The sequence below is a fragment of the Panthera leo genome, chromosome B2 (genome assembly GCF_018350215.1).
Source record: "Panthera leo isolate Ple1 chromosome B2, P.leo_Ple1_pat1.1, whole genome shotgun sequence".
Taxonomy (NCBI): domain Eukaryota; kingdom Metazoa; phylum Chordata; class Mammalia; order Carnivora; family Felidae; genus Panthera; species Panthera leo.
In genome coordinates, this window is record NC_056683.1 from 84,559,451 (window position 1) to 84,584,303 (window position 24,853).

At 35.2% G+C, this 24,853-nt stretch overlaps 1 protein-coding gene across 1 annotated transcript; it reads left to right on the forward strand.

The window, feature by feature from the left end:
• Positions 1-18,420: 18,420 nt before the first annotated feature.
• Positions 18,421-20,283, forward strand: LOC122220189 (glycerol kinase). Its single transcript, XM_042939378.1, has one exon. The coding sequence runs from the start codon at positions 18,463-18,465 to the stop codon at positions 20,122-20,124; it is 1,662 nt and encodes a 553-aa protein (XP_042795312.1). The 5' UTR covers positions 18,421-18,462; the 3' UTR covers positions 20,125-20,283.
• The last annotated feature ends 4,570 nt before the right edge of the window (positions 20,284-24,853 follow it).

Below are 24,853 nucleotides of genomic sequence, written 5' to 3' on the forward strand. Positions count from 1 at the left end.
TGATTACAGCTTTGTAGTAGAGGCTAAAGTCTGGGATTGTGATGCCTCCTGCTTTGGTCTTCTTCTTCACTATTTGGCTATTCGGGGTCTTTTGTGGTTCCATACAAATTTTGGGATTGCTTGTTCTAGCTTTAAGAAGAATGCTGGTGCAATGTTGATTGGGATTGCATTGAATGTGTAGATAGCTTTGGGTAGTATTGACATTTTGACAATATTTATTCTTCCAATCCATGAGCAGGGAATGTCTTTCCATATCCTTATATCTTCAGTTTCCTGCATAAGCTTTCTATAGTTTTCAGCATACAGATCTTTTACATCTTTGGTTAGGTTTATTCCTAGGTATTTTATGATTCTTGGTGCAATTGTGAATGGGATCAGTTTCTTTATTTGTCTTTCTGTTGCTTCATTGTTAGTGTATAAGAATGCAACTGATTTCTGTACATTGATTTTGTACCCTCCGACTTTGCTGAATTCACGTATCAGTCCTAGCAAATTTTTGGTGGAGTCTATCAGGTTTTCCATGTATAATATCATGTCATCTGCAAAAAGTGAAAGTTTGACTTCATCTTTGCCAATTTTGATGCCTTTGATTTCCTTTTGTTTGATTGCTGATGCTAGAACTTCCTTCACTATGTTAAACAACAGCGGTGAGAGTGGACATCCCTGTCCTGTTCCTGATCTCAGGGGGAAAGCTCTCAGTTTTTCCCCATTGAGGATGATGTTAGCTGTGGGCTTTTCATAAATGGCTTTTATGATGTTTAAATATGTTCCTTCTATCCTGACTTTCTTGAGAGTTTTTATTAAGAAAGGATGCTGAATTTTGTCAAATGCTTTTTCTGCATCGATTGACAGGATCATATGGTTCTTTTCTTTTCTTTTATTAATGTGATGTATCACATTGATTGATTTTGAATGTTGAACCAGCCCTGCAGCCCAGGAATGAGTCCCACTTGATCATGGTGAATCATTCTTTTTATATGCTGTTGAATTCGATTTGCTAGTATCTTATTGAGAATTTTTGCATCCATATTCATCAGGGATATTGGCCTGTAGTTCTCTTTTGTTGCTGGATCTCTGGTTTAGGAATCAAAGTAATGCTGGCTTCATAGAATGAGTCTGGAAGTTTTCCTTCCCTTTCTATTTTATGGAACAGCTTGAGAAGGATAGGTATTATCTCTGCTTTAAATGTCTGGTAGAATTCCCTTGGGAAGCTATCTGGTCCTGGACTCTTATTTGTTGGGAGATTTTTGATAACTGATTCAATTTCTTCACTGGTTATGGGTCCGTTCAAGTTTTCTATTTCTTCCTGTTTGAGTTTTGGAAGTGGGTATGTGCTTAGGAATTTGTCCATTTCTTCCATTTTGTCCAGTTTGTTGGCATATAATTTTTCATAGTATTCCCTGATAATTGCTTGTATTTCTGTGGGATTGGTTGTAATAATTCCATTTTCATTCATGATTTTATCTATTTGGGTCATCTCCCTTTTCTTTTTGAGAAGCTTGGCTAGAGGTTTATCAAACTTGTTTATTTTTTCAAAAAACCAACTCTTGGTTTCATTGATCTGCTCTACAGTTTTTTTAGATTCTATATTGTTTATTTCTACTCTAATCTTTATTATTTCTCTTCTTCTGCTGGGTTTGGGTGTCTTTGCTGTTCTGCTTCTATTTCCATTAGGTGTGCTGTTAGATTTTGTATTTGGGATTTTTCTTGTTTCTTGAGATAGGCCTGGATTGCAATGTATTTTCTTCTCAGGACTGCCTTCACTGCATCCCAGAGCGTTTGGATTGTTGTATTTTCATTTTAATTTGTTTCCATTTTTTAATTTCTTCTCTAATTGCCTGGTTGACCCATTCATTCTATAGTAGGGTGTTCTTTAACCTCCATGCTTTTGGAGGTTTTCCAGACTTTTTCCTTTGGTTGATTTCAAGTTTCACAGCATTGTGGTCTGAAAGTGTGCATGGTATGATATCAATTTCCTTATACTTATGAAGGGCTGTTTTGTGACCCAGTATGTGACCTATCTTGGAGAATGTTCCATGTGCACTCAAGAAAAAGTATATTCTGTTGCTTTGGGATGCAGAGTCCTAAATATATCTGTCAAATCCATCTGATCCAATGTATCATTCAGGGCCCTTGTTTCTTTATTGATCCTATGTCTAGATGATCTATCCATTGTTGTAAGTGGACTATTAAAGTCCCCTGAAATTACCACATTCTTATCAATAAGGTTGCTTATGTTTGTAATTAATTGTTTTATATATTTGGGGGCTCCCATATTCAGCACATAGACATTTGTAAATTGTTAATTCTTCCTGATGGATAGTCCCTGTAATTATTATATAATGCCCTTCTTCATCTCTTGTTACAGCCTTTAATTTAAAGTAGTTTGTCTGATATAAGTATGGCTACTCCAGCTTTCTTTTGACTTCCAGTAGCATGATAGATAGTTCTCCATCCCCTCATTTTCAATCTGAAGGTGTCCTCAGGTCTAAAATGAGTCTCTTGTAGACAGCAAATAGATGGGTCTTGTTTTTTAACCATTCTGATACCCTATGTCTTTTGGTTGGAGCATTTAGTCCATTTACATTCAGTGCTTTATAGAAAGATATGGGTTTAGAGTCATTGTGATGTCTGTAGGTGTCATGCTTGTAGTGATGTCTCTGGTACTTTGTGGTCCTTGCAACTTTTCACTCACAGAATCCTCCTTAGGATCTCTTGTATGGCTGGTTTAGTGGTGATGAATTCCTTCATTTTTTGTTTTTTGGGAAGACCTTTATCTCTCCTTCTATTCTGAATGACAGCCTTGCTGGATAAAGAGTTCTTGGCTGCATATTCTTCCTGTTCATCACATTGAAGATTTCCTGCCATTCCTTTCTGGCCTGCCAAGTTTCAGCAGATAGGTCTGCCACTAGTCTTATGGGTCTCCCTTTGTAAGTTAGAGCCTGTTTATCCCTAGCTGCTTTCAGAATTTTCTCTTTATCCTTCTATTTTTCCAGTTTCACTATGATATATCCTGAAGAAGATCGATTCAAGTTACGTCTGAAGGGAGTTCTCTGTGCCTCTTGGATTTCAATGCCTTTTTCCTCCCCCAGATCAGGGAAGTTCTCAGCTATGATTTGTTCAAGTACACCGTCAGCCCCTTTCTCTCTCTCTTCTTCTTCTGGAATTCCTATGATACAGATATTGTTCCGTTTGATTGCATCACTTAGTTCTCTAATTCTCCTCTCATACTCCTGGGTTTTTTTATCTCTTTTTCTCAGCTTCCTCTTTTTCCATAATTTTATATTCTAATTCACCCTTTCTCTCCTCTCCCTCTTCAATCTGTGCTATGGCCACCTCCATTTTATTTTGCACTTCATATATAGCATTTTTTAGCTCCTCATGACTATTTCTTAGTCCCTTGATCTCTGTAGCAATAGATTCTCCGCTGTCCTCTATGCTTTTTTTAAGCCCAGTGATTAATTTTATGACTATTATTCTAAATTCTTGTTCTCTTATATTGCTTAAATCGTTTTTGAGCAATTCATTAGCTATCGCTACTTCCTGGAGTTTCTTTTGAGGAGAATTGTTCTGTTTTGTCATTTTGGGTAGTCCCTGTGGTGGCTCCAAACTGCAGGGCACTTCCCCCTGTGCTGTCTGGAGTAACTTGTGTTGGTGGGCGGGGCTGCAGTCAGACCTGATGTCTCCCCCCAGCCCACTGCTGAGGCCACAGTCAGACTGGTGTGTACCTTATCTTCCCGTCTCCCAGGGGCAGGACTCACTGTGGAGTGGTGTGGCCCCTGTCTGGGCTACTTGCACACTGCCAGGCTTTTGGTGCTCTTTTGATTGGATCTGGTGTATTAGCCAGGGTGGATCCACAAGGTACACAGGGGCAGGAGGGGCAGGCTTAGCTAGCTTTGCCATGGGTGGTCCCCTGTGGGAAGGGCCCTGTAGCACCTGGAGGGAGGCAGACCCATCAGGGGGATGGATCCACAGAAGCACGGCGTTGGGTGTTTGCATGGTGCAAGCAAGTTCAGTGACGGGAAGTGAATCCCTTTGGGATTTCAGCTGGGGGATTGGCGAGGGATATGGCACTTGCCAGCACCTTTGTTCCCCACGGAGCTGAGCTCTGTCTTCCGGGGCTCAGCAACTCTCCCTCCCGGTGCCCTCTCACCCTCCCCGCTCTCCAAGAGCACAGATATTGACTTTTAACATTGTAGATGTTAAGTCCCGCTAGCTGTCAGAACTCACGCAGTCTGGCCCCTCTGCTTTTGGAAGCCAGACTCGTGGGCTCTGCCTTGCTGGGTGAGCTGCCCCTCCACCACCCCGGCTCCCTCCCGCCAGTCCGTGCGGTGGGCACTGCCTCTCTGCCCTTCCTACCCTCTTCTGTGGGCCTCTTGTCTACGCTTGGCTCCAGAGAGTCTGCTCTGGTAGTCTTCTGGCAGTTTTCTGGGTTATTTAGGCAGATGTGGTTGGAATCTAAGCAATCAGCAGGACGAGGTGAGCCCAGCATCCTCCTACGCTGCCATCTTCCACTTCCCCAAATAACTAATACTTCTACTGGAGAAGTTTGTTGTATCTCTGTCATGCACAGCATGGAGTTTCATTGCCTCCTGAAGTAAACATTTTCAAAAGAACAATGATATTTTTGTTCTGGAGGAAAAGCAAGCAGTAGCAGAGCTAGTGTTTGTTTAACATATAATATATGCCAGGTTATCTACTGGATGCCACTGTTCTGTATTTTATAGAACAGCGTTTGGCAATTTTTTTTCATGTAAATGACAAGTAGTAGATATTTTAGGCTTTTGAGTAATAAAGTCTCTATTCAGACTCTCAACTCTGCATTTATAGGTGTGAAAGCCTTGTAGGCAAAGGAAATGGGTATAGTATGTTCCAATAAAACTTTTTTTCTATGGGCTGGATTTGTTCCCATGGCTGTAGTTTGCTAGCTCATGTTGGAGAACACATATGAGTAGAAGTGACTATGACTTCACAAAGATAAAGGGAAAAGTCTCTGCTTCAAGAAATAAGAGATTGGTGGGTGAATACATTCTTATTAAATGATAAAAAATGTTAAAAATGATGTGAAGGCTACAGTTATTAAAGTAAACTAGCTTGAGAGCATGGAAGAGATGTTATCCTCACTGTGAAACCCATATCCAAACAGTCTCTTTATATATACTATGTTTTAACCACACCATTCCCTGAAAACACAGGGGCAGGGACACTTTCAGTATTGAAATCATATTGTTTCATCTTTACCTATGGCTTAAGTACTACCCCACCTTTGCTCTGCTTTTTAAATGCCATCCACACATGGTCCAACAAGACTTTGCTAATCACTAAAACTCAAATATTACTATCTCACTACAATTTCCCTTGAGTACGCTCTGAAACATGCCCTCACATATATTTCTAGAGAAATTCAAAGAAAAAAATAATAGATAAAATTTACCTTAAAAACTTGAGCTGCATAATTGACATATAGTTTCTCAATTCTTTTTTTTTAGTTTTTTTTTTAATGTTTATATTTATTCTTGACACAGAGAGAGACAGAGCATGAGTGGGGGAGGGACAGAGAGAGAGGGAGACACAGAACCTGAAGCAGGCTCCAGGCTCTGAGCTGTCAGCACAGAGCCTGACGTGGGGCATGAGCTCCCAAGCCGTGAGATCATGACCTGAGCTGAAGTCGGACGCTTAACCGACTGAGCCATTCAGGCACCCCTATAGTTTCTCAATTCTAAAAAAGAAAATATATATAGCAATCTGAAGGTTAAGTCTTCTTCTATACATTTACAAATAAAGGCATAGTAGTATTGAGTAGTTAATTTAATTTATTGGAGAAGTTTGTTGTATCTCTGTGATGCACAGCATGGAATTTCATTCACAAATAAAGGCAAAGTAATCTTGAGTAGTTAATTTAATGTTTCCAAATATAGTGAAAACTGAGACTAATATTTGCTTGAAACTAAAACTCAATGTCTTTCCTCTATACCAGTCTATCTCTAGTAGTACTTACCAATTTTATTGCATTAATTTTTTTGCACTTCTGTCTCTAGGTCTGGGTTGCAAGTTCCTTGAAGGCATATTTCTGCATTTCTAACATTTTAACACAGTTTCTGAAATGCATTGTCTAAAAAAGGTTTATTGAAAAATTAAGTTGAAAAAATAAATTGAAAAAAGTTGTAAGATGTACTTATATCTATTAGCCATCTTTCTTTCCTAATATATAAATGTCTATCCATGTGGATCATTATATACATATGAGAAGAGAGGCAATGAAAAATTTACTTCCCAATTCAAGAGGCATGTTAGATATATATCAAAGCAACCTGCAGAAAAACATGTCCTTGAAGACATAGCCAATTAGACTACAAGAGGCTGAGGGAAGAGTTCTTTGTGTTTTTTTAAAGGTTTATTTTTCTTTAGTTATTTATGTTCTTAGAACCATATCTTAATGTCCAATAATAAGGCACATTGTGAAAGGGATAGACTACAGAATGCCATCATCAACACTATTTTACTTGTGAGTTTTACCTTTATAACACCAGAACACATAGGTAAGTTTGGGATGATAGACTAGATTTTTCTCAATCTCACCACTTTGGCCACTACTGCTGGTATCAAGGAAAGACAAAGGAGATTCCAGTAGTTGAGGCCCTGGTAATAGTTTTGAGATATAACAACATGGACTCAAATGATTTTTCATGCTTTGGAATACTATAATTTCCACTTCTAAGTATTTAATCTGTGCATTTTCTCAGGTAGTTAACACTGCACACATGCACACATACATATAGGAAAATCTGTTACTATATATACACCCGTATATACCAGGATACCAAATATTATGGCTCAATAGAGCTTTGTGTATTTCATTAATACTCTTCATACTTATTTTTGTTGCCATATTTCTCTTGCTTGGCTTTCTTCAGAGATTTCCAGGATACTTTCTTGCTCTGATTAATTTTATTTGAAAATTGTATGATGCTTGAAATACTCTATGCTTATTTCAAATATGACATCTGTTCATATTTTCATTTATTCAAAATGCTACTCAGTTTAATAAAATGTATTGTTCATAATGTTTTTGTCACTCAGCTAATATATTTCAAAGAACAAATCATCCTGTTATTACAGATTGTTCAATATTTTGTTCTTATGGCTGTAGAACTATAATTTGTTCTCATCAAGTAGTTTATATTATAATTAAAATACTATTATATTATATTATATTATATTATATTATATTATATTATATTATAATATATTATATTTACTGTAATCCAATTATGATTGCTAACCAGGAGTTAGGTAAAACTTCACAGGCACAAAACTGCCCTCAAATCAGACATTAGCTTCAAGTTTGGAAGTTCTTAGGCCATACACACTTCTGACCAACTGACTACAAATTTGGTGTTCCAGTTACCCCTTCAGCATCAATAATACATCAGAACAACTCACAGAACCGAGGAAAGTACTATACTATGATTACAGTTTTGTTGCAAAGCTAAAAATCAGGACAAGTCAAAACAAGAGACACATAGGGGAAGGTCTGAGAAGTTCCCATGTCCATTCTCTGTGGAGTCAGGATGAGTCACCCTCTTGGCATATTAATGTGTATAACCAACCAGGAAGTATACCCAAGCTCTGAGTTTTATTGGGTTTTATTATGTAGATATGGTTGATTAAATTATGTGATCGAACTGAACCTCCAACCCTCATTCCCACAGGATTGATTTGATGTCATGTAACACAAAACCTCATCCCTCTAATCATATAGTTGCTCTTTCTGGTATGGCTAGCCCCCAACCTAAAGCAATTAAAGTGTCCACCTGAGTCACCTTCTTAGCATAAACTCAGGTGTGGTCTTAGAGGAGGACCATCAAGAATAACCAACATACTCCCCCAATGGGACAATGTCTAGGATTTAGAGTTTCCATCCCAGGAAGTGGAGACAAAGACCAGCCAAACTCTTTATTACACAAGAATTACATTAACATTTTGCTTTAATATATTAAAGAAAGCCATTGAAATAGATGTTATACTGAGAACAAGTCAACAGAGCTTAACTATAATCTCAATTTCAATCAGACTAAATGAAAGTTCAACGGGTGTTTTAGAATAGCCTATTATAGCTATCACATTAATGGGTAGTCAACACAGTAATTCATAAGAATGTCAATAACTTCTAACATTGGAAATATTCATATGTGTGTAGTCTAATTGAGCCTGGTCAAAAGATTAAATCAATCTGTATCACTATGGCCCATTTTTATAACCCTTGGTCCATGAGAGAACCACAAATACCAATCTCATTATTCATAGAACCATTTTAAGAAGAAAAGAAACTCAGTTATATTTATGCCCTATCTAGTCCTAAAATTTATCCATCCAAATGTTATTTAGAAAAATTTTAAAGTCCACTTTGTTGTCCTCAAATCTGTAAACATTATCTGAACAAAAATCACCAAAGCTCTAATGTTATTTTTTTCATCTAATATTAGAGTCAAAGGAGTAATTGGTTTATATAACAACAACAACCGAATTCCATGTTAATTATAATTAAGTCTTTGAACATGAAAATGTGTAAATATTTGCTGAGTATCATTTTTTGGGATGTTGTAATGAAATAACTAGACTGTGAAAATAGGTGACTAGGGTATTAGACCCTTACTTTTTATTTTTATTTTAAAATAAAATAATTTTTATTTTTATTTTATTTTTATTTTAAAAGCATGCTCATTTGCAAATTGTTTATCCTTATCTCTAGAGACTGGCTAGCATTGGGAAGGGCAGTCTCTCTAGGCTCAACAAAGCCCCAAATATCAAAACATGAGACTACAGAAAATAAAATATACAGTTAATACCATACCCAACCCTAGTTCTCTAACTTCATACTAACCAAAATGTAGAAGCAACTCAAATGTTCCTCACCTGTAGAGTAGATAAACAAAATGTTGTATATCCATACAATGAAATATTATTCAGCGACAAAAATAATGAATGATCCATGCCATAACATGGGTGTACCTTGAAAACATTTTAAGTGAAAGAAGCCAGATATATATAATTAGATGGTGGTGATGGCTATACATGTGAATAAATAAAAAACCACTTTAGTTTGATATAACTGAAGTATATTTCAGTAACATTAAAAAATATAATACACAGAGAATCAATATTACAAAAAGAACAAAAAATCACTAGCTATTCTATACTTCAGTAATAACCACTTAAAAATGGGTAGTGTAAATTGTGTTGCATTACAGTAACTTTAAAAAATATAAAATGCCTTGGGATATTAATACTCTGATGAGAAATACTGTGTGAAGAATATTATGAAAGAAAAGCAATAAAAGGATTTTTTTTAAAAAGGAAGAGAAAGGCCATTTTCATAGACATAAGTGGTTAATATTAAAAAAACAATTTTCTTAAAATGTATAAATATAATTCTATCAAAATAGAGTATTGACGATTTAGGAAGTTTTTGGCTTTACATTTCTTCTTAATATCAAATGGACTTAAATAAATGTGCAACTAGAGAGATCTTTTAAAAATGTAAATAGGGGGCGCCTGGGTGACTCAGTCAGTTAAGCATCTGACTTCGGCTCAGGTCATGATCTCACGGTCCGTGAGTTCGAGCCCCACATTGGGCTCCGTGCTGACAGCTCAGAGCCTGGAGCCTGCTTCGGATTCTGTGTCTCCCTCTCTCTCTGACCCTCCCCCGTTCATGCTCTGTCTCTCTCTGTCTCAAAAATAAAAAGAAACATTAAAAAAAATGTAAATAGTTCTGGGTTCATAATAGATAGACTAGTGGGGCAGAATATGTACCTCACAGATTATTATATTTAAATTAGTTATTATAATAATAAAGTACTTACTAGTGGAAAAATAGAATTATTTAATAAACTCTCCTTGGATAACTTACTAACAATTTGGAGAATAGTTGGGCTATATTAATATTTATACATCAGTTCTATATGAATTAGTTTTAAATGAAACCCTGCAGGAGTGCCTGGGTGGCCCAGTTGGTTAAGTGTAGGACTCTTGATCTTGGTTCAGGTCATAATCTTATGGTTCGTGAGTTCAAGTCCCACATCAGGCTCTGCACTGACAGAGGAGAGCCTGCTTGGGATTCTGTCTCTCCCTCTCTGCCCTTTCCCACTTGCTCTCTCTCTCTTTCAAAAATAAATAAATAAACTTTAATAAATAAATAAATAAACACTGCAGATTTTAGAAGTACTTGAATATACATAGTCACTATTTTAATATATGAATATGGAAAAGACAATATTTTTAAAATTAAGTGAAACTATGAACACAAAATATATTTTATTATTTTATATATGTATATAATTCACAATAATGTAGTATAACATATAGTATCGTGATTCAAAATAATGCACTAGTTTTTATATATGCATATGTTTTAATATATGATTATGTATGTGTGTGTGTGTGTGTGTGTATATATATATATATATATATATATATGTATAAATGTATTTATAGCCATGGAGTTAAAAAATTAAGGCTCTGGAGTGACATTTTAAACAATTATTAAGTCCCTGTTATTCATTTTTCTCATCTGGGAATCATTATAAAAATAACATTTGCCTCTTGAAATGTTTAGCATAATTAAATTAAATTATACATGTAAGGCAAGTTAACAGAGTCTGAGATACAGTAAAATCTCAATAAACATTACCTATTAACCAGTATTGTAAAAGCTTACACATTCAGAAATATATTAAGTTAATAAAAAAGACCTCATTCAAATTCCAGCCCTTTGTCGTAGGTAACCAATACTGACAATTGTGTGTATACTAAGTACTTTTTATATCTGCTTTCACACATGTATATTTTAAGGAAATCTTAACTTACTGTTTACTTTTTATAAATATATATGTAATTTATATCATTTAGCAAGTTGTATTGTTCTTACCTAACAATGCAACTCATTATAGTATATCATTGGGCTTCCAGCATCCATTTCTCCCATTCTTGTAACAGAACCCATATTACTGAGCCATCACCTCAGTCCAAATGGATTGGGTATGCTAACTCCAGCCCAGCCCCAGATGTGGTCATATGACTCAAGCCTAGAAAGAGAGGTTATGGAGCCTTCCTGGGCACAGTGTCTGGTTTAGGGATGGGCACATGATCTGTGACCAGTGTAACACAAATAATTTCTTTTATTGTTAGTGTAAAGATAGGTATTTCTGCTGGGTTGAAAACTGAGCCTGAAATTAATGGTAGCTATGCTGCCACTAATTAATGAAAGTCAACCTAGAACCAACACAAATAATAAAGTATTCAAAAGATAGGAAATGATGGTGACTTGATTTATATTGCTCGATGCCCTGGATCTCTCATTGACTAGGACCAGGAATGTCTCTGGGTATTTACATTGCATGTAGAATCTATATATTCTTTTTGTCTTAATTTTATTTGTGTCAGGCTCTGTCATTGCAACCAAAATTAGTAAATATGGAGAGCTATGTCCCTCCCTCTCTCTGTATATATTTTCTATTATCATATCAATGCTAAAATGAATACATGTGTCCATATAGTTGTACATATGTGTAAGTATTTTTGTGTGTGGAAAAGTTGCTTATTTGAGTCAAGTTCACAGACAATTTCAATTTTGATAAGTACAAACTGCTCCATTCTCTTTTTCTTTTAATTTGCAATTACATCAAATAAAATACAAATTTGTTTTCAAATGTTTTTTTGCCAACACTGAATAATACCAATATAATTTTATTTTACATAATCTGATAAATAATAACACATTAGTAAAGTTAGCACAACCCATTATATACGTGTGTATGGGTGTGTGTGTGTGTGGTTGTATGTATGTATATCGACCATTTGTGTTTTTAATGTGTAATTTATTTGACAATAATTTTGGCATTTTTAAAAACATGTATTGCGTTACTTGTCTTTTCAAAGATTTTTAAGATTTTATATTACTGTTACTCATCATTTGTTGTACATATTGCTAAAAATGTCCCCCTCTATGCATTTTCTTTGTTCATGATATCATGTGTTATATAGTGTTTTGTTTAATGTCCATATTTATGGTTTCTGATTGTGTCTCTAATTTAGGAATTCTAGAAAGCCATCCTAAGCATAATAACAAAACAATTACCATAAAATTATTGGTTGAGGGGCACCTGGGGTGGCTCAGTCAGTTGAGCATTCGACTTCAGCTCAGGTGATGTTCTCACAAGTTTGTGAGTTGGAAAGCCCAGAGTCGGGCTCTGTGCTGACAGCTTGGAGCCTGGAACCTGCTTAGGATTCTGTGTCTTCCTCTCTCTCTGCCCCTCCCCAACTTGTGCACTCTCTCTCTCTCTCTCTCTCTCTCGCTCTCTCTCGCTCTCTCAAAAATAAATAAAATTTAAAAATTAAAAAAATAAAATAATTGGTGGATAATTCAATGATGTAAAAACTAAAGAGCTTCTGAACAGAATAAAAAATTAACTGAAATAAAAGAACAAGCACAAAAATAAGAAAAAAAAGTATTTGCAATATAAGGGGTAAAGAGAAGGTTCATGTCTAACATATGCAAAACTCTTATAAATCACTGAGAAAAAAATCATGAAAGATGACAGATTTTAAATACATATATGAAACTTCCACTGTTGAGATTATTAAGAAACAGTTAATCTAACAGACTGAAAGAATGTGGTATAAAATTTTTGGAAGGCACTTGGTAAATATGCATGTAAAATATGCCTACTCATTGACAATACTAATTCTAGGAATTCATCCCAAAGGAAGGGTTTAACAACTATATCACATGCTCATACAGTACATTAATTGCATTAAGGCAATTTTATTGTAACCAAAATGGAATAAGCATATATATATATATATACATACATATATATGTATATATATATGTATATATATATATATATATATACACACATATATATCCATAAAATGGAGAAATGCCATAGAGAATTTTGAATTGATGTGAAAAAAAAAAGATGAGGCAAATTTCACTTGAGAAAAGGACTATGCAATACATATTAATCCTATTTAATTTTTTTAATGTTTATTTATTTTTGAGAGAGAGAGAGAGAGAGCGTGAGCAAGGGAGGGGCGAGAGAGGGGGAAACACAGAATCCAAAGCAAGCTCCAGGCTCTGAGCTGTCAGCACAGAGTCTGATGCAGGGCTTGAACTCCTGTGAGATCATGAGCTGAGCTGAAGTCGGCCACATAACCGACTGAGCAACCCAGGCACCCCACCTATTAATCCTATTATAAATGTAGAGATTTAAAATTGATTTCTGTACAAAAATACATACCTATGCAAATTAAAGAAAATTAGAAAAGTTAGTAAATATATTTTGAATATGAACAGCAATTTTCTCTGGATGGTGTTATGAAGAGAGATTTTTATTTTTGTCTTTATGTAGTGTGGAGATGTTTTTAACAATTTTAAAGGGTTACGTTTATAGTAAACAGTTACAAAAACATTCCCATTTTCATGATAAAAATATTACAAGAGAGGTTATGACTAATTCTGGGAAAAGCAAGGACAGGAGAAAGTTCTGAAGCAATAATCATCAGATGAGAGTTTTAAAATAATCAAAATAATTAAAGAATAATTTCCTTTCTTCTGGATTGAGTAAATGGAATGAATACATGTATCCATATAGTTGTACATATGTGTAAGTATTTTTGTGTGTGGAAAAGTTGTTGGGTTATTGTTTCCTTTTCATTCCATTTTCCCCTTTTCAGTATATCTTGGTATATTGATTGTTTTGTCTCTTTTGTGATTGCCACCAACGTCTACTATTCTTTGTTTTCTAGTACACTATGCTCTTCCTCAGCATTTACTATCAATTCCTGTTTGCTACTCAATGCAAATTTGCATCTCAGGTTGTTACTAAAACCACCTTTTTGTCATTTTCTTTTTTGTTAATGGTGTTACAGGATTTTGCCTTTCTTTATATCTCTTTAGTTCCTCTCATTTCAATTCAAAACTATCTTTATTTAGCCAGGAAATCTAGACAAGTGTCTCAATGTATGTTCATTTTGTTAGAATTCAAGAGTATGCATTTGCAGGTGGACATTTCCATGGGTTTATATGCCCCAGTATAACTGACTATTTCTGCTACCTCTTATTTATTTTTAACTTAAAATTCAGTACTGAATTATTAAAAGGTCAAAACTCTGAAGCAGTTATACTTGTGTTATCTACTTCTCTTTACAGTGCAAAAGATTTTCTGAACTTTTGACCTTGTCATTCAGAAAAGGTCATAATAATTTACACAAAGGTGTACAAAATTAAAATATCAAAAAGAAACAAAGCATGTGTGAATTATAATTTTTTGTCACATAGCAATAAGATTACATCATTCTAAAACTCTGTGGAGCTGAACTTTAAAATTTGAAAATAGCAAATGATGGTAGTGTTCACTATTTTATCTGTTTAGTTCAGGATGCACAAATATGCCGTAAGATGACATCAAATTGCAGATATAAGTTTCTCTACATTCCAATAGGTATTCACTGATACAAATGTCCTGGAATCCTCTGGGGGTCTGAATGCAAGAACTGCAAGCTGGGCCATCATTCCTGTTACTAGTCTTCTTACAGTTACAGACGAAGTCATTGCACTGAGACTCAGGCCTACATTCACCTAACAGAATGCCACCTCATGGGTCTTTCTTATGGTAAGCTGGCCTTTTCCTAACTGCTGAACTGCTATGGGATAGTCCTAGATTTAGGGTCTCTCTCCACTCCCAGCCACTTTTATATATGATTCCTATACACATTTTCACTGTCCTTATCATAAAACCCCAATTCTGGTTTTTAAAAATCATTATAGGGGTCCCTGGGTGGCTCAGTCAGTTAAGTGTTCAACTCTTGATTTCAACTCAGGTCATGATCTCACAGTCTTGAGATCGAGCCTTGTGTTGGGCTCCATTCTGAGCATGAAGCCTGCTTGGGATTCTTTCTCTCCCCCTCTCTCTATACCCTTCCCTTGCTCACACACTCTCTCATGCTCTCTCTCTCTCCCTCTCTTAAATAAATGAACATTTTAAAAAATGTATAATAGTCATATGACTATAGAATAAAGCCCAGGGTTTAGCATCACAGATATATTTAGTATGCATTTGAAAATATCCTATTCCACTTCCTTGGAATTTGAGATTTCAAAATATGCAGTAGTTAATTGGCAAATGCAAAATAATAAGAGATGTGAATTTCCAGAGGAATAATCCAGGATGATATAAAAATAACATAGGCTGAAACAGATCATATATTTTATTATGTGCAGCTTGCCCCAACTGTTCATGCTGTGCTTATTTTCATAAATCCAAAATCATTAAAAATTAGCCACATATAGAACAAAGGTATAGTCACTGTGTCTTACCAAGACAGTGACTTTAAATTATTAATACATATTTAGTGGTGGGGGTGTCCTAGTGATTTTATAGCATGCTTCGAATTTTGTCATGTTGTGTTTTATTTGTATTTTATTGCAAAAATCATAGTTAAGAATGAAACAACTCTGTAGAAATAAGAATCAAAAATAATTCAAAGAGTACATGGAAAATAATGAAGCAATTCTTTCTTTCTTGTGTTAAAAAAGGTGTTAAAATACCTTGAACAACTATGATTCCATTTTCTCCCATCATGATAAAAGGAAATAAAAGTTTTCAATAATAATTACTATAGTATTGTATTTAGAGTAAATCAAAGAAACAATTATGTTTTTACCTCTGTTTGCCAAACTATGTCCTGCTAAAGAGGACATAATATAAATAGATATATGCTATAATGAAATAACTTTTGGAAATTCTGATTTAAACAAAGATAAACCCATGTATAATGCTGCAGGGATTCTTACATGCTTAAAATCTTTATTGTACTGAATTATCTAAGGCAATGCTTTATGCTTCTGTAATTTACTTGATCAGAAATCCTTCCACCATCCATTGAAAAAAAATTTCTTACAGTTCATGAAATGCAAGAATGCTAGCCTAACAAATTTTAATTTGTACACTGTATCTTCTTAAAAAGGTATCCTACCTTTTAAGTGATTTAAGGATTATCTTTGATAAAGTTATATACTTTTTCCTCCAAGATACACATTAATAAAACTAATTAAACTCAGTGCTACATAGTTGTCATTTATACAACTGTACAAAATAAAATGGAATTTTTAGGGCATAATAAAATAGTTACAAAACTCATATCCTTTTAATTTTGTTGTATGTTTTCTCTATTAATTACTAACTGTTATTCTGTTAACAAAATACTTCCATTTCATAGGTGAGAAAACTAGAAAACAAAAAGTTAAACTGTTGAAGATCTAAAATCTGATTCCAAAGATGAAAGTTAGACATTAGAGTTAGAGTTAGACATTAGCCACTGGATTAAGATCTATTTTATAATAGCAAGGTCAAGTCTATTCTCCATTAGACTTTGTATTGATAAAGTTTGCCTTAAAACTTCAGGAATTTTAAACATGCTGCAAACAAATTAAAATCAATTCTGTAAAATTTGTCAAGCTTGAGTCTTTATTAGAATTACTAATTATCTGTATCATTTGATTGAGAAGACATATGATTCTGTTCACAGCAAGGGGTATGTAAAATCATTAACTGTCTCTCCCTCTAGATATAACAAGTGATGTGTAGACCTAAACTCAGCAGGGACCATCTTTATAAGCATGCCCTGAGGGAAAGTAGAACATGCTTGAATGGAATACTGTTAAATGAGCCTAATATGACCCTCCCTTTCTCCTCCATGTACTTATTCTCTGTAGGCCTTGATATTTGAAATCAACTTCCATTCCTCCATGCAAAACATAATATGATACATTACTATTTTTTAAATGAATCTAATAAAAGTAAACATTTAACAGTGAGGAGTGTCAATGATGCAACTCAGTTACCTTTTGAATTTCATGAAGAGCTCTGGTATTATGAAAAGTCAGTTTACAGTACAAACTATGATTTTAACAGGAGCATAGGTTTGGGCTACCCTAGAGACCAATATGATATTTGTTCAGTGCCTTCTCTCATAACATACCCTATGTCAATTGTCTGAGATAGGAAGGAAGCTAAATTGGCCCTCACTCCTGGGAGCTTCTTCACATGAGAAGTTGCCTGGACTATTCAGTTTAAGTCCTTTACCCTAAGCAATTAATGCTCTTCCCTGCTGAAACAAATCCTGTTCTCACTCTAACTCGACTGCTTCTCACAAGAGAAGTTTGGTTGAAAAAAAATGGAAAGAAAGAAAGATAGGAAGATAGGAAGGAAGGAAGGAAAGAAAGAAAAGAAGGAAGGAGGTAGGACCTTTCAAATCTGAAATAACTCTAGGTAATTTTTTAGCTGTGTTGATAAGTCTATAGGGCAAAGAAAAAAAAAAGAAAGCAGGAAATAATAAATAGTCACAACTTTGCATTTGTTCTTTTATAAGGAATGCTTATAATAATTTTTGAGATAAATGAATTAAACAAGAGTCTGGGAGAAAATGATTTCAAACCTAGGTTGTGGAGCAAGAAGTGTATTGTGGCTAAAGCAGAAGAATAGGATGTTGCAGAAGGGAAAAGTTAGGTAGGCTGTATTCCATGGCACCTTTTAGACAACATTAAGATGCTGGATTCTAAGTATTAGTTTGAATAAGATGGAATGCAATCATAGAGCATGCAAAAGAGTGACCTAATCTGATACATTTGGATGTAACTGCTTTCAATTATACAGTGACTTTTAAGTTAAAGATGGAAGTGGAAACATCAATTGCTTTTGCAATTATTCAGGTGAGATATGAAAACTGTATTTAGGTAATAGCAGTAGAGCAGTAAATAGTGGTGGATTTGAGATGCATATTGAATAAAGGCATGATAGCTTTTGCAGATGGATTAGATGTGCTGTATGAGAGAATGGTGGTAGATGATATGTCTTTGGATTTTTGTCCTAAGCAAGTAGAAGAAGGATATTGTGATTTACTAATGTGGGCAAAATTCTGGAGGATCATGTATGATGAGGATGACAAATGCCTGTTTTTGGACATATTACATTTAGAATGCCTTTTGGACATCCAAGGGGATAACTGAGTTAGGCAATTGGCTATATATAAAACTGATGTTTAAGCAAGACTTCAGTTTAGAAAGTTTATAGATATAAGTTATGGGGTCATCAGCATAAAGATGGTATGTCAAGGCAGGGGACTTGATGAGAACCTCTAAGGAGACAGAGTATATAGAGAAGAAAGGATGTCAGAGATTGAAACCTGGGTTTTGCTGACCACAGTGATGGGGAAGATGAAAAAGCAGCAAAAGTGACAGGAGCTAGAGCAGTGGAGAGGTAGGGATCAAGAGAATGGGTTTCCGGCATTCAGCCGTTGTAGCCGACCTCCTTGCCTTCTGTCTCACCACCTGCCCCTCCCCCGCGTGCCACCGTCTCCCTGGAAACTGGACGCAATACCCGCTGACCGGAAGCTGGTTTCATGGCAGCCGCGAAGAAAGCAGTTTTGGGGCCATTGGTGGGGGCAGTGGACCAGGGCACCAGCTCAACGCGCTTTTTGGTTTTCAATTCAAAAACAGCCGAACTACTTAGTCATCATCAAGTGGAAATAAAACAAGAGTTTCCAAGAGAAGGATGGGTGGAACAAGACCCTAAGGAAATTCTGCAGTCTGTCTATGAGTGTATAGAGAAAACATGTGAGAAGCTTGGACAGCTCAATATTGATATTTCCAACATAAAAGCTATTGGTGTCAGTAACCAAAGGGAAACCACTGTAGTCTGGGACAAGTTAACTGGAGAGCCTCTCTACAATGCTGTGGTGTGGCTTGATTTAAGAACCCAGTCTACCGTTGAGAATCTTAGTAAAAAAATTCCAGGAAATAATAACTTTGTCAAGTCTAAGACAGGCCTTCCACTTAGCACTTACTTCAGTGCTGTGAAACTTCGCTGGCTCCTTGACAACGTGAGAACAGTGAAAGAGGCTGTTGAAGAAGACAGAGCTCTTTTTGGGACCATTGATGCATGGCTTATTTGGAGTTTGACAGGAGGGACCAACAGAGGTGTCCATTGTACAGATGTAACCAATGCAAGTAGGACAATGCTTTTCAACATTCATTCTCTGGAGTGGGATAAAGAGCTCTGTGAATTTTTTGAAATTCCAATGAAAATTCTTCCAAATGTCCGGAGTTCTTCTGAGATCTACGGCCTAATGAAAGCTGGGGTCTTGGAAGGTGTCCCAATATCTGGGTGTTTGGGAGACCAGTCTGCTGCATTGGTGGGACAAATGTGCTTCCAGGATGGACAAGCCAAAAATACCTATGGAACAGGCTGCTTCTTACTGTGTAATACAGGCCATAAGTGTGTGTTTTCTGAACATGGCCTTCTGACCACAGTGGCTTACAAGCTTGGCAGAGACAAACCAGTGTATTATGCATTGGAAGGTTCTGTAGCTATAGCTGGTGCTGTTATTCGCTGGTTAAGGGACAATCTTGGAATTATAAAGAGCTCAGAGGAAATAGAAAAACTTGCTAAAGAAGTAGGTACATCGTATGGCTGCTATTTCGTCCCTGCGTTTTCAGGGTTATATGCACCTTACTGGGAGCCCAGCGCAAGAGGGATCATCTGTGGGCTCACTCAGTTCACCAATAAATGCCATATTGCTTTTGCTGCATTAGAAGCTGTTTGTTTCCAAACCCGGGAGATTTTGGATGCCATGAACCGCGACTGTGGGATTCCACTCAGTCATTTACAGGTAGATGGAGGAATGACCAACAACAAAATTCTTATGCAGCTACAAGCAGATATTCTGTATATTCCAGTAGTGAAATCCTCAATGCCTGAAACAACTGCCCTGGGAGCTGCCATGGCAGCAGGGGCTGCAGAAGGAGTTGATGTTTGGAGTCTCCAACCCGAGGATTTGTCAGCGGTTATGATGGAGCGGTTTGAACCCCAGATCAACGCTGAGGAAAGTGAAATTCGTTACTCTACATGGAAGAAAGCTGTGATAAAGTCAATGGGTTGGGTTACAACTCAGTCTTCGGAAAGTGGTGACCCTAGTATCTTCTGTAGTCTACCCTTGGGCTTTTTTATAGTGAGTAGCATGGTAATGTTAATCGGAGCAAGGTACATCTCAGGTATCCCATAAATAATACCAACTCATGGATTCCAAAGATGTGAGCTCTTTGCCTAGTGAAAGAATCTAATGATTGTCTCTTAATGTGATGTCACTGTTCATAGTATAAGTCACTTGCTACATGACCCTTCAAGTAGACCTGGGCTTCGAAATAAAGAAAATTCAGCAGAATGCTATAGAAACATTTGGTGTGGTTTTTTTTAACATGGAGAGTTAAGATTGGACGCACCAGCTTTGGGGCTGACCCCTCATTTGCCATTATGTTCTGCCCCATTCCCTCTGAGACCTAGGAAGAATTCAGATCCTTCATTGGAATATTTCATCAAACATATTCAAACACTGATGGTCTGGGATTTGATTCTCTGCACTACACACATTTGATTAAGAAGTGATTACTAACCACCTATAAATGAGCGACTTTTTGTCTGTTTCTTTTTGACAGACCCTAAAAGTCTTCTTTTGTGCATATTAAGAAGACCACAACATCTTCAGTGAATGTTGAAATGGAAACCTCTACTAAATTCTTAAAATGTAAATTTAGTACTCTCATAGCCTAGATATTTTTTAGAAAGGTATTTGCCAAAACTGAAATTCTTCAGACCTTTTACCTGATTTTGCTAATTCACTGAATTGCTGTCTGGATCTTATAGGGAAGAACACTTTTTCTTTCTTTTTTCATCTCTTCTTTTTATATTTCTTACTTTGTATGTATAACATACATGCCTATATGTTTTATATACTGAGAGTAACCCATTTATAAGTTAAGAGTACATTTGATCTCACTAATTACATTGAATTTCTGTCTGGATCTTATAGGAAGAACACTATTTTTTTCTTTCCATCTCCTTTTTATATTTCTTACTTTGTACGTATAACATATATGCCTTTATATTTTATATACAGAGGGTAGCCTATTTATAAATTAAGAGCACATTGTATCCAGTAGGTTATGATGGGGCTGGTCTTAAGTGGACCATTATGTTTATAAATATTTTGGGGAAAACACTGTGTACATTTTTGGGCAACAGTTATGCATATTTACCAGAAGAAACTTTTTCCTAAAGAGCCAGCATTTAAAGTTTAAGTATATGTTTTGGGTTAATAAAATAAAATGTACTTTAAAAAATGGGTTTTGGAAAAAGAGAATAATCATCTGGGTTAAATGCTGGTGACTGACGAGAATTAAGAGCTGATTTTGAATCAGGCTAAACAGATCTTGTATTAATAAGACTTTGAAAATAGAAACCTCTTTGCAATTGTGGAAACAAAAATCTCAACTGAAGTAATTTTTTTTTAATGAGAAGAAAAATTTGGAGACTGTGCCTATAGTTTCCTGATGGCAAGTACAAAAATATTAACATGTAGTTGTAGGTCAAGGAATGATTTTTTTAAGAAAGGAGAGCAGATGGTGAACATAAGATGTTCTATATGACATAATTATCTACTTGAAATTAAAAGCATGCAATTTACTCTCATTCATTAAAGTGAGTTGGAGCAAATTTGTTTGGTATTTTAAGAACCTGCATGTGATTTGACCATAGGCCATATAGATTGTTGAGCCCGAACATAGAGAGTTGAAAGACCATATTTTCAAAGATTAATTATTCTTGTCTGGCATAAAATGGTAACTAAAAAAATAAATGATCTTCGTAAATATTAGCCACTATTCATAGGACCTATGCCATGTGGACCCATATTGAAAATTATGTTTCCACTGCACAATTTAGCTACTCAGTTTAAAATGTAAATGCAATTAATATTTAAGACAAATGTCAAAAAATTAAGAGGACAGAAAATATAATACAGAAGAGGTATGCTAATCACAGAGAGAGAGGTAAAAAAAAGAAAACACCAAACATCAATAAGTAATATAATGATCGCATAATCTAGAATAAGGGCATTTATCTAAGTATAATTAGTATACCTAATATAACTCATAAAACAATATAATTATATTAATATTAATATATTATTTTTAATTTTTAAAGCCAGTCATTTTATTTGATCCAGGACAAGGGTTTTGAGAATAAGAGTTCAGATAACAAACACAAGTTTAGCCATCACCAGAGAACTAAATTAGACCAAAGGAAAACTGGCATTGTGTATTAAGGCAGATTCACTCCAAAGGCTTCAATGCAGTTCCAAATCTTGAATTAAAACATGGTATAAGGCACTAAAATAAAATATAAAAAGGGATAAATTTGATTACTCTAAATCTTGGTAGATCTTCCACTCCCCCTAAATTTAACAACTTTTTTTTTTCTTGCCACTGAGTAGTGTAAAATTTTGTTATTCGTTTCCCAAATACAGAGCAAAGTTTTAAAAACTTTAAGACAGACTCAGAATTGAGTCTTAAAAAGCTAGCAAAAATAATACTTTCAGAGTATTTATGAAGGATTTCTTGCCATGAGATCTGTTATCACAGAGATAAAACTGTATTCCAGGTAATCAATAAAATATTATTAAAAATATAATCAGGAAAAATGAACTGTCACCAGACAATCTGCCACAATATTTTTCAATGAACAGGATTTAGTTTAACTAATGAAAACAATGTGCTATTAAAATGATGGTGTAAATCTGTTATACATAATCATGTGTTTAATGTACCACGGTAAATAATCATGCTTCATTCAAGTTTGTGAAGGATTCCTGAGTTTCTTGTTTATTTGTTTTTAAACTTCTATAGAAATGCTTTCTTATATTGAAATTTTAAATAGGAAAGAGGTGTCTAATTATCTGGTCTCAAATATGATGTTGATCTAGAATGATTAGGTGGGCCATCCTTTTCCTTTAAGAAGACATGGAACTGATATGGTAACAAAAAAACAAAATGCCAAATGATACTCATTTGGGGATGTATCTCAGGGAAAAATCAACATATTTGCATAAGAAAAAAGGGCAAAGGGAATTTTTATATGGCACAAGAGTGCTACACTTCATCAAAGTAAATGCATGAGTAAAAGAAACTCTTAAGATGTAAATACACTCAATAAACCATGCAAATATTTAAACATTAAATATCTCAGTCATATGGGACTAGGAAAATTTATCAAAATGTGAAACATGTATTTAAAAACATTACTTTAAAAATGATCCCATATGATACTCCACTTTTTAAACATTTGCAGTTACCTAAATATAAGTGCATGGCTTGATATATGTTTTTGAATATAGAAATTCCTCAAATCACACTTAAATTGCATTTTTCTATTGTGGTTATTTTTTTTTAACTTTTTTCTTTTAAAAATATCTTTACTGAAATATAAATCAAAGATCATAAAATTCACCCATTTTAAAGTTTACAATTGAGGGCACCTGGGTGGCTCAGTCATTTAAGCCTCTGACTTGGTTTCAGTTCAGGTCATGATCTCACATGTTCATGAGTTCAAGCTTCACGCTGAGCTCTGCGCTGATGGCACAGAGCCCGCTTGGGATACTCTCTCTCTCTATCTCTCGCTGCTCTTCCCCCTTTCATGCTATCTCTCTCAAAAATAAATAAACTTAAAAAAATAATCATAAAGTTTACAATTCAATGGCTTTTAGTGTAGTCACAAAGTTGTGCAAGAATCATCACATTCATAAGTTTAGAACATTTTCAACATCTCAAAAGGAAACCTATACCCATTAAGTCACACCCCAATCCTCCTCAACCTACCCCATGCCCCCAACCCTGCCCGCCACCACTATGGCTTAGGAAACTGCTAATCAACTTTCTGTTTCTATATATTTGCCTATTCTGGGTATGTCATACAAATAGAATCATACAATATGTTGTCTTTCGTAAGTGGCTTCTTTCACTTAGCATAATATTTTCAAGATTTAGCCATGTTGTAGCATGCATCAATACTTCATTTCTATGGCTGAAAAATATCCCATTGTATGGATATACCACATTTTGTTTATTCACTCATCATTTGATGAACGTTTGGTTGTTTCCATCTTTTGGCTATTTTGAATAATACCACTATGAACATTCAAGTACAAGTATTTGTTTAAACACCTGTTCTCAGTTCTCTTGGGTATATATCTAGCAGAGGAGTTGCCAAATCAAATGGTAAGTGTGTGTTTAATGTATTGAAGGAATGCCAAATTATTTCTCTAAAGGACTGCACTTCATGTTCCCATCACAATTTATTTCATTTTTAGTTTTAAAATTAGAACCAACTTTATTTCTAAATTCAAGGCATCTGAAATCTGTTTGGTCTGCAGTCCATCAAGTCCTGTCTCTTCTTGGCCTCAATATACTGTCCTTCCATATCATCATGACTGAATCATCCTACTTCAACCTCATTAAGCTTGATCTTGGTCTGTACAAAATCAGAGAATTCTAGCTCAATATTCAGACAGTACATCAAATCATTTATTGAAACTTGACCAACTTTGACTTTTTTTCCTATTTAAAATTAGAATATGTTCATCCTGTTCTCCAAACCTAGGACCTGCCTCAAAATATAATTGCAGAGGTGCCTGGGTGGCTCAGTCGGTTAAGCATCTGACTCTTGGTTTTATCTCAGGTTATGATCTCAAGGTTCATGAGTTCAAGCCCCACATCAGGGTCTGCACTGACAGCACAGAGCCTGTCTGGGATTCTCTCTCTCCCTCTCTCTCTGCCCCTCCTCCACTCTCTCTGTTTCTCAAAATAAATCAACTTTATATATATTATATTATATAATTTTATATATTATAATATAGGATGTTATTATATTATTATTATTATATATATAGTTGCACTTACTAC

What these genes read in the sequence shown, in the direction of transcription:
- LOC122220189 (XM_042939378.1), top strand. Translation starts at nt 18,463, where the DNA reads ATGGCAGCCGCGAAGAAAGCAGTTTTGGGGCCATTGGTGGGGGCAGTG.